The sequence below is a fragment of the Antechinus flavipes genome, chromosome 2, assembly GCF_016432865.1.
Source record: "Antechinus flavipes isolate AdamAnt ecotype Samford, QLD, Australia chromosome 2, AdamAnt_v2, whole genome shotgun sequence".
Taxonomy (NCBI): domain Eukaryota; kingdom Metazoa; phylum Chordata; class Mammalia; order Dasyuromorphia; family Dasyuridae; genus Antechinus; species Antechinus flavipes.
The window spans coordinates 165,754,256-165,768,307 of NC_067399.1; the positions used below are offsets into that span (position 1 = coordinate 165,754,256).

General features: G+C 31.6%; 1 protein-coding gene across 1 annotated transcript in view; it reads left to right on the top strand.

Moving 5' to 3' along the window:
* TASP1 (taspase 1) overlaps positions 1-14,052 on the top strand; it is a 244,821-nt gene that overhangs the window by 193,584 nt on the left and 37,185 nt on the right. Inside the window, exon 12 of the mRNA XM_051975909.1 lies at positions 6,486-6,596. Coding sequence (XP_051831869.1) covers positions 6,486-6,596 — 111 coding nt within the window. The remainder of the gene's footprint in view (positions 1-6,485; positions 6,597-14,052) is intronic.

The window sequence follows — 14,052 nt, forward strand, 5'->3', positions numbered from 1 at the left end:
AGTTAAGGAAGGCACCCATGGTACCACTATGTGCTAGAGGCAGGGATTGACGCTAGCTATGCCTGATTTCAGATGTTTGTCTCTTTATGTTTCTATTTGGGGTTTTCTTGAAAGAAATACTGGAGTAGTTAGACATTTCCTTCTCTAGCTCATTTTTACAAATGAGGAAACTGAGACAAACAGGATTAAGTGAGTTGTCAAGGTCACAGAGCTAATAACTATCTGAAATTGGATTTGAACTCAGGAAGATTCATCTTCCTGACTCTAAGCCCTCTACCTTATCCATTGTACCATCTAGCTGCCGCTGGTTTCAATAATTGATCTCTATTCATTTTACATGAGTAATTTTTGAGTTAACTGATAAAGAACTTATAGTAACATGGCACTAGGAGATGAATGATAGAACGTTTTCATAAATCATGTTCCTAATTTATTATTTCTCTTTTTTCTTTTTCTTTAATTTTTTAGGCTTCATAGACCTTTCATAGTATCTTTTTATTTTTCAAAATACATGCAAAGATAGTTTTCAGCATTTGCCTTGTAAAACTTTGTGTTCTATATTTTTCTCCCTCCCTCTCCACCTCTCCCCTTCCCTAGACAGCATATAATCCAATAAAAATTAAACATGTGCAATTCTTCTAAACAATATATTATTTTTTCTTATACATTTGGATGAGGAGGAACTATTATTTTTCTCTTTTCTTCAAATTTCCTAATAAGGACTACAGTCTACTTGGGATCAGTTCTCTATATCCATTGAAATTTTACTGAGAATGTTTATACTTAAGAGAAAAGTAGTATTAAAAGTTCCTATCATTTTTTCATTATAAGTAAAGAATCATCTCACAAAATGAATAAAAATCAATATTAAACATAATGGAAAGAAGGTGAAGTATTTTTTTATAACGACTCTATATGTGATTAAAAAATGAGATTATTTGATAAATTCATAGAAATCAAAGAAAACATTTTTCCAAGAAGAGGAAAGTAACTCTGGTTTCCTGGCTTATGCAGTATCATAAAGTTTATTATTTGTTAATATTTGTGGGTACTCTATCCATTCTAAAATTATAGGTAGATTGGTCTATTAGAATGAAAAAAGATTATTTGTAAGAGAATGGACTTTAGTTTAGTGGAAGGTAGGTCCAAAGTATGTTGAAACCAATCAGTAGGACTCATAGCCAAATTAGACGTCATCTTTATTTACTCTTATTTCCCACAATCAATCCTGGTTAAGAAACTCTATTGGTTTGAATTCTACAATGTCTATCAAATCTATTCCCTTTGCTTTTTATTCCAACTGCTAACATCCCCATTCCCATCTTCATTATCTCTTGTTTAAATTGCAATTGCAATTGCTTCCTTTGCTCTTCTTGTTTCAGATCTCTATATTGGTAGCTAGATGATGAAGTAGATAGAACATCAAATTACATATATATATATATATATATATATATATATATAGAGAGAGAGAGAGAGAGAGAGAGAGAGAGAGAGAGAGTCATGAGAAATAAACTGACTCTAAACTATTATTGTGTCTAAAGTGATTGCAGATGACTGAACTACTATGAACTTATTCTCAAAATACAGTGTAGCTGAGTCCTTGTTTGCCACAATGAATATTCAGTGTAGAATAATGACTTGATTTTGTTTTTTACAACTCATGAATTCTCTTATTGCCTGCACTCTGGGTGGATTGTTCCAGATGTCTTAGCCTTGTTATACCAGATACAATAGTTCTCTTTTCATATCTCTAGTTTGAAACCATATAATTTTAAAATATTCTCTTTTAATTGTTTTGTGGTTGCTCCATCCATTTAAATTTTAGTCATTGTATAAATTGTTTTCCATGCTTACTTCACTTATAAATCTTTCCATGCTCATCACATTTATCATTTTTACTACAAAGCAATATTCCATTTCATTAATCTACCACAATTTGTTTTACATGGGAATTTACTTTGTTTCCAGTTCTGTTGATATACAAAAAGTGCTTCTATAAAACCTTTTTTTTTTGGAGGAGTTATTAAGGGGAAGTCATTGACCTCCTTAAAGTACATGCCTACGAGTGGAATTTCTAGGACAAAGATTAATGGCATTTGATTAGTGTATCTGATCCTCTACAATCAGCACTAATTATCCTCATCTTTTGTCAACTTTGCCTACATGCCTAGTATGAAGTGAAAGTTTAGAGTTATTTAAATGTACCTTTCTTTTATTATTTATGATTTGGAGCATTTTCACATGTTGGGAATAACTTGTGATTCTCTTTGAGAAGTGTTTGTTTATATCCTTTGATCAGTTCTTGACTGAGGAATGAGTTTTGTTTTCATGTATTTCTGTTAGTTGTGTATATATATATATTGTATATTAAACCCTTATCAGAAGATAAATTTCAACACATTTCTCATTGTTCCTGTTTAGAAATAAATTTAAAAAATAACAACAAGGGTTTCTCCCTATCATACATTTGTTTTCCTTCTTATCCTAAATCTCTTCATTCTGTTGAACCAAAAGCTTTTTCAGTTTCGTGTTGTCAGAATGAAGTCATCTTACCTTTGGTAATTATCCCTTTTTTAAATTAAGAATTCATTTCTCCATGGTTGTAAAAGGTAGAAAGACTGCTTGTTTTCTAATTTTCAAAGCTATAATTTTTAATATTCAGGCTTCATATATCTATTTTTCACTTATTGTCAAGTGTGATATAAAATTTAGTCAAAAGCAAATAAGCACACCTAGTATTTGATCAACCCTCAAATCCCAGCTGTAGGTGGCAAGTGGACTCACTATTTAATAAAAACACTTGGGAAAATTGTAGTCTGGAAGAAACTAAGTACAAACCAAAATCTCACATTGTATCCCTAGATAAGCTCAAAATGGATACATGATATAGACAAAAATGATGGCATCATAAACAAAATAGTGGACATGGATGAAGTTACCTATAAGATCTATAGGTAAGGAGAAAATTCATGACCAGACAAGATATAGAGAGATTCATAGGAGATAAAATGGTTAATTTTGATCACATTAAATTATAAAGTTCTTCACACCCACACACACAAAATGTAGCTAAAATTAGAAGAAAATTAGAAAACTGGGGAGGAATCTTTGTAGTTAGATTCTTTGATAGAGCTTTCATCATATATATATATATATATATATATATATATACACATACATATATACACCTAGTCAAATTTATGAGGAACAGGAGCCATCCCCAGTTAATAAATGTTCAATGTATGTGAATAGGAAGTTTTCAGAGAAAGAAATATAATAGCCATATGAAAAAATAGCCAGTATTAATAACCACATGAAAAAATGGTCTTAATGCTAATTGAAACAACTCCCAGCAGATTGCATAAAATAGCAAAAGAGAAATGGCAAATGCTAAGGGTTGCAGGAAGGGACAAACTTTGGGAAAACAGGTATATGAAAGCACTGTTGTCTCTGTTGTCTGAGCTGTGAATTCAGCCAATCTGGAAAACAATTTTGAACTATGATCTAAAGAGCTATTGCTGCATACACTCTTGTGACTCAGCAATACTTTTATTCAATCTTTTCCCTCAAAGAAATCAAAGAAAAATATAATCCCAGCTCTTTCTATGGTGGCAAAGAATTGGAAACTAAGGGGATGAATGTCTATTAGGAAATGACTTGAGGAATTATATTATGTGACTGTGATGGGATACTATTGTTATGTAAGAAATGATGGAGGGGATGGCTTTAAAAAACCCATGAAGACTTATGTGAACTGATACAAAATAAAGTGTGCAGGAGTAATTCATATAGTAACAACAATACTATAAGGGTAATTCAATTTGAGAGATTTGGTAATTTTAATCAGTACAATGACCAACTACCAAAGGATTCATTATAAAACATGTCTACTTTCCGATAGAGAGTTGATATGATACATATATTGTCTTCTTTTTCTTTCAACATGGCTAATATGGAAATTTGTTTTGCATATATCTATTTAAAATGGGTTTTGTCTCAATGGGTAGAATAGTAGTAGAGGGAGAGACAATTTGGATTGAAAATAAAATTTAATTTGAAAAAAGATTAATGATATAAAAAAGGGAAAAGGACCCATATGTGCAAAAAATATTGGTAGCAGCCCTTTTTGTAGTGGCAAGGAACAGGAAACTGGGTAGATGCCCATCAGTTGGGGAATGGTTGAATAAGTTATGGTATATAAATGTTATGGAATTATTATTGTTCTATAAGAACTATCAGCAGTATGACTTCAGAAAGATTTACATGAAGTGAGTAGAACCAAGAGATCATTGTACACAGCAAAAACAAAATTATGTGATGATCAATTCTGATGAATATGGCTCTTTTCAACAATGAGGTATTTCAGACCATTTCTGGTAGACTTGTGATAGAGAGAACCATCTGCATTCAGAAGAAGCACTGTGGGGATTGAATGTGGATCACAGAACAGTGTTCTCATCTTGTTTGTTTTGAATCGTGTTTGTGTGTGTGTCTGTCTGTCTGTGTATGTGTGTGTTGTATATAAAGTTAGGAACTGAACTTGTGATATAATTGGTACAGGAAGCCTCAGGGTGAGGCAACTTATTATGTATGTAGCCTGGTATCTTCTGTGCAACTTAGACACTTAATTCTTAATTGTTCTTAGCTGTTTTAATTCCCTTTGGCAATTTGATGACACCTATGAACCCCTTCTCAAAATAATGGTTTAATTTTATGCATAAAATAAATAGGATTATAAAGAAAACTAATTATATTAAAATATAGTTATCAAAACATTTAAGAAAAATAAATTCACAGACTCTGGCTTAAAAATTCCCATTTTGGAATGTTGTCTAGAGCAGGGCTTCTTAAACTTTTTCTACTTACAATCCCTTTTGGTCTCAGAAATTTATATGACCCCAAGAAGATAGAGTTATAAAATAGGTATACAAATCAAACATTTACTAATAATAAATCATAGTTTCACAATTTTCACATTAAATTACAAGATCCCATATGGGATTATGAACCACAGTTTAAAAAGTAGGGGTTAGCACAGAGCTGTCAAATTTACCTCTTACATCCTGGCTGCAAGAGACTTGCAACATTCCTGAATGCAGCCCAAATGAGATCAAAATGTAATTGGGAAATGTTTGATAAACTAAATTAACACAATACAACATAATGTTCATTTGTAGTTTTCCAAATCAGTATGCATCCTGCAAAGATCTGTTTCTATTTGAGTTTAAAATAGCTGGCTTAGAGCACTGAGAGATTATATGATATGCGTAGTGTCACATAAGTTTTTTGATAAAAGACCAGCTCTCTCTCCACTCTGTTTATATATTTGTACATTTGTGTGTGCATTCTCTTATATAACTTTGTAAACAAACTGGTAAAGCTTATTGTATAGTTTTATTTGCTTTTAATTCATTTAATCTAGGTTTTCTTTTATTTTAGTGAAACTACTTTATTCTTGAAATACGAAGAGCTATTCGTTATTTTTAGTTGGAGAATTGATCTTTCAATCCATTAATCTGAAATTTGTTACTCTTCCATACATCTCCAAAAAATAATTATTGTCTGTCAAAGTAATGACTTTGAAGCAATTGTAGGATGTCTAATTGTCAACACCTCCTTTGCCAATAATTAAGGATTAAATGTACATGATATAATTTCAATACTTAATGTATTTTTATATTGTTTGTTTAGGTTTTTGGTTTTTACTTTAATGTATTTGCAGGTTTGCTGAATTATAATCTGGATTGTGCTAAAATACAACTTTATTACTGTTTTCTGTTATAGTTCTTTTTATTTTTTTCATTTGCTTCATACATCATCAATGCTAAGTGTTCTGAGATGATGTCCTTGGCAAAAAACAAACAAAAAAACCCAACAACAACAACAAACAAAAAACGAATTTAAATGTAATGCATTTGAGATAATCACAGTGATTCAGTGTGTGAGATCTAAAAGAGTCCATTTCTACCAGGCTCTCAAAATTAAGAACACAACTTCTCTCTTATTCAAGCAAGCCATTGGAAACATTTAAAAAATATTTGTAATAATTTGTTTAAAATTAAACCTAAGGTAGTAAATCAGAGCTTTTGGTGGTATAATTTTGACAACACATAAAGGGTAATAAGTGACCCTTAAGAACTGATCAAAGGGAATCATTCTGGTTTTTTTTAAAAAATGCATTCGTTTTTATGTCCTTTAATCTCATGGTGTTTCCAATTCCATTCTGAACTCAATAATGCACACTCAACCTCTCACTTAAGTCTTGTTGGCAGAATCTAATATTGTCATTGCCAGACAGTGAGTGGGCCCAAGTTTGCTTGAGCAATCCATACAAGGTTACTTTGTAACGAAAAACAGTAGTTTTCAGAAAATATGTATCCTTCTTGGCTGTTGTTTCTGTCTTATTAATCAAAGTTAAAAAGAAAAATGGGAGGGGGAAAGAATATCCATTGAAAAATAATCCTCTTTTAAATTTTCTACAGGTTCACCTTTCCTAGCTAGTGAAGAGGGTGTACTTGGTGGGGTGATAGTTCTCCGATCATGTAGATGTTCTGCAGAACCTGACTCCTCACAGGATAAACAGACCCTTTTAGGTGAGTTTATAATATTTATTTAGGTGTATTACATATATATTTGCTGAGAGGATAAAAGTTATATAAAGAAAATTAGTATTCTTCTGTAAGGAAAGGACAAACTACAATTAGAGCTTCTGTTTTATCATATACATATATATTAATTATCATTATTATTATTTATATATAAATGTAAGTACACAAATAAATACATAATTATTTGTATGTATAATTATAATTAATATTAATTAATACATATTTTATATATATATTTAAATTCCCTTTCATTTTTATTTGAAAATAAGCATTTATATTTTAGAGCACAAATTATAAGCTCCAAGAGGGCAAGAGTTGTCATTAATTTATATATCTTCTCTTATGACTACTACAGTGTTTTACACATAAAAGTTCCTGATATTGAGTTGAATTGAATTAAATTATCATGTTGCTAAATGGGTTTGGAACCTAAGAGCTATGCTGTTTCAATCATGTCTAACTCTTTGTGACCTTATTTAAGGTTTTCTTGACATAATGGAGGGGTTTACCATTTCTTCTCCAACTCATTTTACAGATGAGGAACTAGGGTTAAGTGACTTGCCTAGAGTCACATAGGTTGTAAATGTCTGAGACTTTTGAACTTATGAAGATGAGTCTTCCTAATTTCAAGCCTAGTGCTTTATTTACAGAATCACCTAGCTGTCCCCATTCTATAAGTCAAATGACCCTGTTAACCTAACTTTTAGACATTTGTCGTTTACTTTTGTCTTACAGTTGTTAGAAGTATAAAAATAATGCCACGATATATTTACATAATTTTTATAAGAATTGGAAGCAATTCATAAATATTTTTTCCTCACTAAATAGAATGTACTTACATGTAAGGTGATCACCCTTCATTAAATATAAATTTTGGAGAGCTAGGAAGCAATTTTTCTTACTGTACTTGGTGCTCAGTTCATTGTAAATTATAATAAATTATAATGAGAATAGTTGAATAAATAAATGGTACCCCCCCAAAAAAATGGAGTTTCAATAAGTCTCTTGATAAACAAAATGATTCTCATAGCCTCTTTAGAATGATTTTTAATGCCACTCAGTTGCCTCCCAGAAAGCAAAATAAGTCATTTATTCTGGTATTATGTTTAAAGCAAATTCAGTTGTGAGAATTCATTTGTTCATCTTTAGTTTTTCAATAAATCAATGTCCTCTGACTATTCAATATAATTAGTATAAACAGCCAGAAAGGACAATCCAGGCTGAGTGTTTTCATGACTTCTCCCGGAACTTCACTGGTCTCTTGGTTGTCAGCAGGCGTAGTCGACATGAGTCAGGATTCAGAACCATAAACAATCTTATGGGTATCTAATTTGATTTTCTCATTTTGTAGATTAAGAAACTGATACACATGAGGTGAAAAGATTTGTCTGATATCACATAGATAAAGAGTAGCAGAATGGATTGGAATTCAAGGTCTATGCACAAAAATCATTGGGTTTTTCCCCTTACTATATCATGCTGTTTTTCTTGCTTTGAATCCCCTAACAGACACTGATTTTAAGATGAAGAAACCAATGCTTACAGATGTGACTTGTTCATTACCACACAGCTAGTAAGCATTGGAGAACCCTCCAGAGCACTGGAGTAACCTCAGAGAACTCAACTCTGACATTAGTGTTTTTTCTACTATAACCTTCTTGCTCTTGGAAACATTTAAAACTCTTATATAACCTTTGTACTTAATGCATAGAATAAAATACTTTTAAAATAAAATAAAATGCTTTTTAATTTCAACACTTTCTGTAATCACCTATACTTCTGAAAATTGTAGATCAAGTAGAATTTCAGCCTTAAAAGCAGCTTGGGTAATTTTCTATTACTTTTTTGACAAACTTCTTAGGAAACATTCTTAAATGCTTTACACATGGAAAAGATCAGAAGGTATGTTACCCAACTGACATCAGACAAAATCAAGAACAAAGTATGGGGAATGCTGATCTGTACTCATATACTTTTAGGATGGCACTTCCCTTTCTATCAGTTAACAAATACCAGTTATTCTAAGACTTTTTCCTGACAGCTGTCTTCACCTGTTTTTGTTTTCCCTTGAGTAGAAAACTTGGTAGCTATCTCTTTTCCTAGCTTTGTTGGATACAATGAAAAATAAAATTTGCTTTCTATTTCTATAGAAATTATTTCTTCTCTGATACAGAGTACTTTCTTTTAAAGATATCCTGACTTTTTCACTTAAAATGGATATAAAGCACTGTAAAATGGCTGATTTAATGGTTTTTGAAAGATAATTTTGACTATATTGGATTTTTACTTTACATGCTTACTTCAGAACTTGGATATGCTATCCTTTTATCCTTTTAAAAAAAAGAAACATTCTGGAAGTTGAATATTGGTAATGATCCATGTGGTGGGGAGGTGGGAAGTAAGAAAGTTCACAAGCAGCTGAAAAGGAGAGTAAAAAACAGGGGCTTGCAAATGATCTCATAAGTAGACAATTTTGATGTGAACATGGTTGCAGTACCCATATCACTGTTGTGAAAAGCTGGCAAGGTATGGATAGAGAATCATTGTTTCAAAACAAAACAATTGCTTGCCCTTGAAATGAAACAGATGAAAAGAATTCATTTTCTCTTAACTTTTAAGAGAACAACAATGAATTTTTACCTGCTGAAGTGCCATATATACCTTACATATGTTTTCCAAGGCCTTACAGATGGGCTTTATTGATGCTGATGTGCATAACATGGTTAATAAAAATGTAAACAAAAGCACACAAAGCTTTCCAGTGAAAAAAATAATGAGTTCTCTTATTTTAAGCTTGTGATTAGATACTTTTAATTAGAGTTCATGCAAATATAATTATATGGGATAAATTCCTATTCTCTCAACATAGCGCCATTTCTTGTCTTATTCACTTACCCCCGGAGAGCTGATCTGAGCACAGAATCAGCTTCCTTTGAAGTGAATAGGAGCTCCGTGTTTGGATCAGTCCAGTTGGGAGAGACAGCACGATGAAAAACAGGCTGCATGGTTTTCTATGGATTGGTGACAGCTAGGAAAAACAAAAGCTGAGAATGTACAAGCATTAGGGATATAAGAAAATAGGATTTATATTGGAAATGCAATGAATCTTTGGCAGTAGGCCTTCTACAAAGACAACATTTTTGTTATTTAGAAGCCAGTGATAGAAAAATAGGGATTTAAATGTTCACTGATGCAAAGTATAGATTAAAAAACAACAACCATTTTTAAGTAGGCATGGAAACCTTACTTAAAAGGAAAAAAAAGGATATTAAGCTTCTTCCAGTTAAACAGGATTCTTCTATTTTTAACAAATTCATATCATAATATTTTATTATATTTGGTTAATTAAGCTTTAATTAACTTCCTTTCTTAGCAGGGAGGTCAATAGATGTTCCTTACATTAATTAAGGGTGTTAATATAACATTATAATATCATTATAATATAATAATAGATGTCAATTTTTTACTTCTTTATATGACTTGAAAAATACTAATTTCCTTTATCATTTTTAATATGATAACCTCTGCAGTTTCCCATTGCAATTTCATACTAGTGTGTTCTTTCCCCCTTTTTCAGAAGAGGAAAAATTATTCTTATGATTAATTTTTTTTTGCTGTTACCAAAGCATGCTGTGGTTTTTTTTTTTTAAATGTTAGGTTGAGTTGATGCTTCCTGGAACATTAAAAAGATAAAAGGTCATTTTACTGTAAGTAAAAATTCCAAACCGCCTTTTGGTTTTACTGGCATTAAAAATTTGGCGAGCATTTATAAACACATGCACTTCAAAGGAGATATATTCTTGTGGCACCCGGCAATATCACTTATTTCCATTACATAGTACACTCTATTTTTAAGCAGTTGTGACTAGGCGATTCACTCTGCATTTACACTACATTAAAATTTGGCCATTTAATTTTTTTAAAATTGAAAACACAGAATGTGACTTTTCAAAAAGAGTCAACCAGATTTTTAGTCTTTTTGCAATGAAAGCAGGTTTATCCTGAAATAGATAAGAAGTCTGTTTTTCAAATGGAATTTAAGATGCCTGTTAGGTAGGAGAGACCTAGTGACTTGAAGCAGGGACAGTGTCTGCTATTTAGTTTCAATAGTACTTTCTTCTAAAATATATAGAGAATTGACTCAAATTTATAACAATACAAGTCATTCCCCAATTGATAGAGGATATAAAGACAATTTTCAAATGAAGAAATTAAAGTCATTTCTAGTCACATGAAAAAAATGCTCTAAATCACTATTGATTAGAGAAATGTAAATTAAGACAACTCTCTGTCTTTATTGCAAAAGATCTTAAGGATGGGAAAGGACCTACATGTGCAAAAATGTTCTGTAGCTATTCTTTTTTTCTGTAGCTATTCTTTTTATAGTAGCAAGGAGCTGGAAATTGAGTGGTTGTTCATCAATTGGGGAATGGCTTAATGAGTTGTGAGTTATGAATGTAATGTAATATATTGTTCTCTAAGAATTGAAGCGCAGGTAATTTCAGAAAAGCCTGAAATGACTTGCATGAACTGATACTGAGTGACGTGAACAGAAGAGAGTATTGTGCATAGTAACACCTAGATTATGTGATGATCTACTGTGAAGGACTTGGCTCTTCTCAACAATGCAGTGATTCAAGGCAGTTTCAATAGACTTCAGAAGGAAAATGCCATCCACATCTAGAGAGAGAACTATAAAGATGGAGTGTGGATCAAAGCTTAGTATTTTCACCTTTTTTGTTTTGCTGGGGATTTTTTCCCCTTGTGTTTGTTTTCCCTTTTGAGTTGACTTTTTTTGCATAACATGAAATATATGGAAATACATTTAAAAGGATTTTACATATTAAACCTACATCAGATTGTTTGCTATCTTAGGAAGGAGAGAGGTAAAGGAGAAAGGGAGAAAAATTTGGAACACAAAATCTTACAAAAATGAATTTTGAAAACGATCTTTGCAGGTATTTGTGGGAAAATACTCTTGAGGGAAAAAAATCTAGTACTTTCTAATTATTAAAATTGATAGTGTTTCTGTAAGAATGACTTTTCTCTATTTTAAAATATTAGAAGATGAAATTTATGAAGTGAATTAATTATAGATATAATATTTGAACTTTTAGCATTCGAGTTACTTGAGTTCTAGTACTTTCTCTTTGTGTTCATAATATTTGGCCTTTTAAAAAATTTGTTTCATTTTTCCTAGTCTATATTTTAAATTTTAATACTTATTTACAAGTAACCACTTCATGCATTACCTCATCTGCAATCATTGGACTTAGAATTAATCCCTACAAAATCTCAGCCCTGGAACCCATTCTTTCTTGGTCTCTGAAACATAGAGTAGGAACTTTGAGTACCTATATCACTAGCAATTAGGGCAGTTTTCCAAAATAAGAAGATATTTCCAAAAAATTAGCTAATTTTTCATATATCAAAAGATGCTATAGATCACTCTTGTGTTATAGATGCTCAGTAAATTGTTTGGCAGATTAATAAAATCCACTTGTAACAAATCTTATCACAATGACAGTTTCTTTATCTTAAAAAAAAAAACCCAGTTTACTATTTCAAGCAGTTTTCAGTACAATGAAATGAAAACTTGGGTAGTCTTTTATGATACATGTTATATATCCTGGATATATGTGCTCAGAAGAGCTCGGAGCTAGGTGCTAGTCTCACTTCTGTCACTTATTAAATATGGAACTATGGGTAAGCCCTTTGTATGAATCTCAACTTTGTCATCAATAATAGTTTGTTTTGCCTGCCACACAAGATTTTTGTGACCATAAAATATGATGTAAGGTATTATTTGACCAACATAATTCTTTGTTCATCTTTACTGTGTTTTCCATCCCAAGTTATTTCTCTGTCACATTTTACTTCCCAAGTCATGGTTTACCTCTAAGTAAAGCCTTCATAATTCCCACAAATAGTAGTTTTCTCTCCCTTCCTCATCCAACTTCCCACCTATACCTCCTTTTGTCTCCCCTGTTTTCTCCCCTTCCAACTATATTTGCATTCTTATTATAATTGTAATTGCATTATTACATTTATGTCCACTGAATCGAATGTAAGTATGCTTCTTAAAGGTAGGAACTTATTTCCTTTTTTTTTTTTTTTTTTTTTTTGGTATCTCCAGTATCAACAAGTTTGTTGAATCAAATTGAATTAGCAATTGAATTTTATGGTAGTATATTAATATAAAAGAAGTGACAGAAAAGATAGCATTGTTATGGGTTTTTGTTGAGTACTTTACAGTTATATTAATAATAATAATTTCTAGAATTTATGTAGTGCTTTAAGATTTACAAAAGGCTTATCTAATTTGATCCTCACATCAACCCTAAAAAGTAAGTACTTTACAGATGAATAAAATAAGGTGGGCAGAGGTTAAATGAACAAGGGTCAGTCATTCAATAGCTCTGAAAAAACTTTTAAGAGGAAGATTTTTAAAATGTATATTTTTTCATTCTTAATTTTTAAAATAAATTTAATTATTTTTATTAAATAAATGATAATTTAAACACTATGCAAAAGAGCATAGAGTATTTTGATGACCCACAGGCCTAAGAGCTTATGATTGGTTTGACAACATCCTTTTGTAAGTAGGTTCTCATCTTATGTTCCCATTTTCCTTGCAAGAAGTTCTGGATGTAAGGCCAAACAGCAAGCATTTAAATGATCAAGGGACTCAATTCTGCTGAGGACTGTTAACAATTGGAGGGCAATTTTTAAAAAAAAATCAGCCAGAGTCAGAAGTTTTCTCTATCTGGCTAGACTATAGAATCTACTTACATATAGAAAACTTCAGTGCAGTCCTGGTAAGGAAATTTTGCTTGCTTGATCTTAATTTAAGATGACTGATTGGGAAATTCTTTGCTTAGACGAGAGCTCTAAGAAGAAAGCAATGTGTGAATAGTAGTTAACTAGCACATAAGATGAGGAAGTTCCAATTTAAATGCCACTAAAAGGCAAACTCCAAAGTTTGAGTTGAGGGCTGTCACATATCGTATGTTGTCAGTACATCTTAAGTAGAACCCCTCTCAAGAGGTATACCCTGAGGGATTAATACAGTAGTCTGAAAGCAGTTAATGTAATTTTAACAATTTTGCAAAGAGACTGGACTGTAACATTATGTACAAATCATTCTAATTTTCCTCCCAGTACCCGTTAGCTTGTCATCTTGGTAGAACACATGTTCTACACATCTCTGTGTAACACAGTTTCTGTCACTGTAAACATATATTGGCACTGCTTCTCCTTTCCTCATATCATAGTCATCTGACATGAGCCATTCTGATATCAATTGGTGGATGAATACACACACACACACACACACACACACACACACACACACATATATACACACATATGTATATATATTTCAGAGTTCATATTTTCATTTTTACATAAATGAATGTTAAAATATATTGAGCAATTTTTG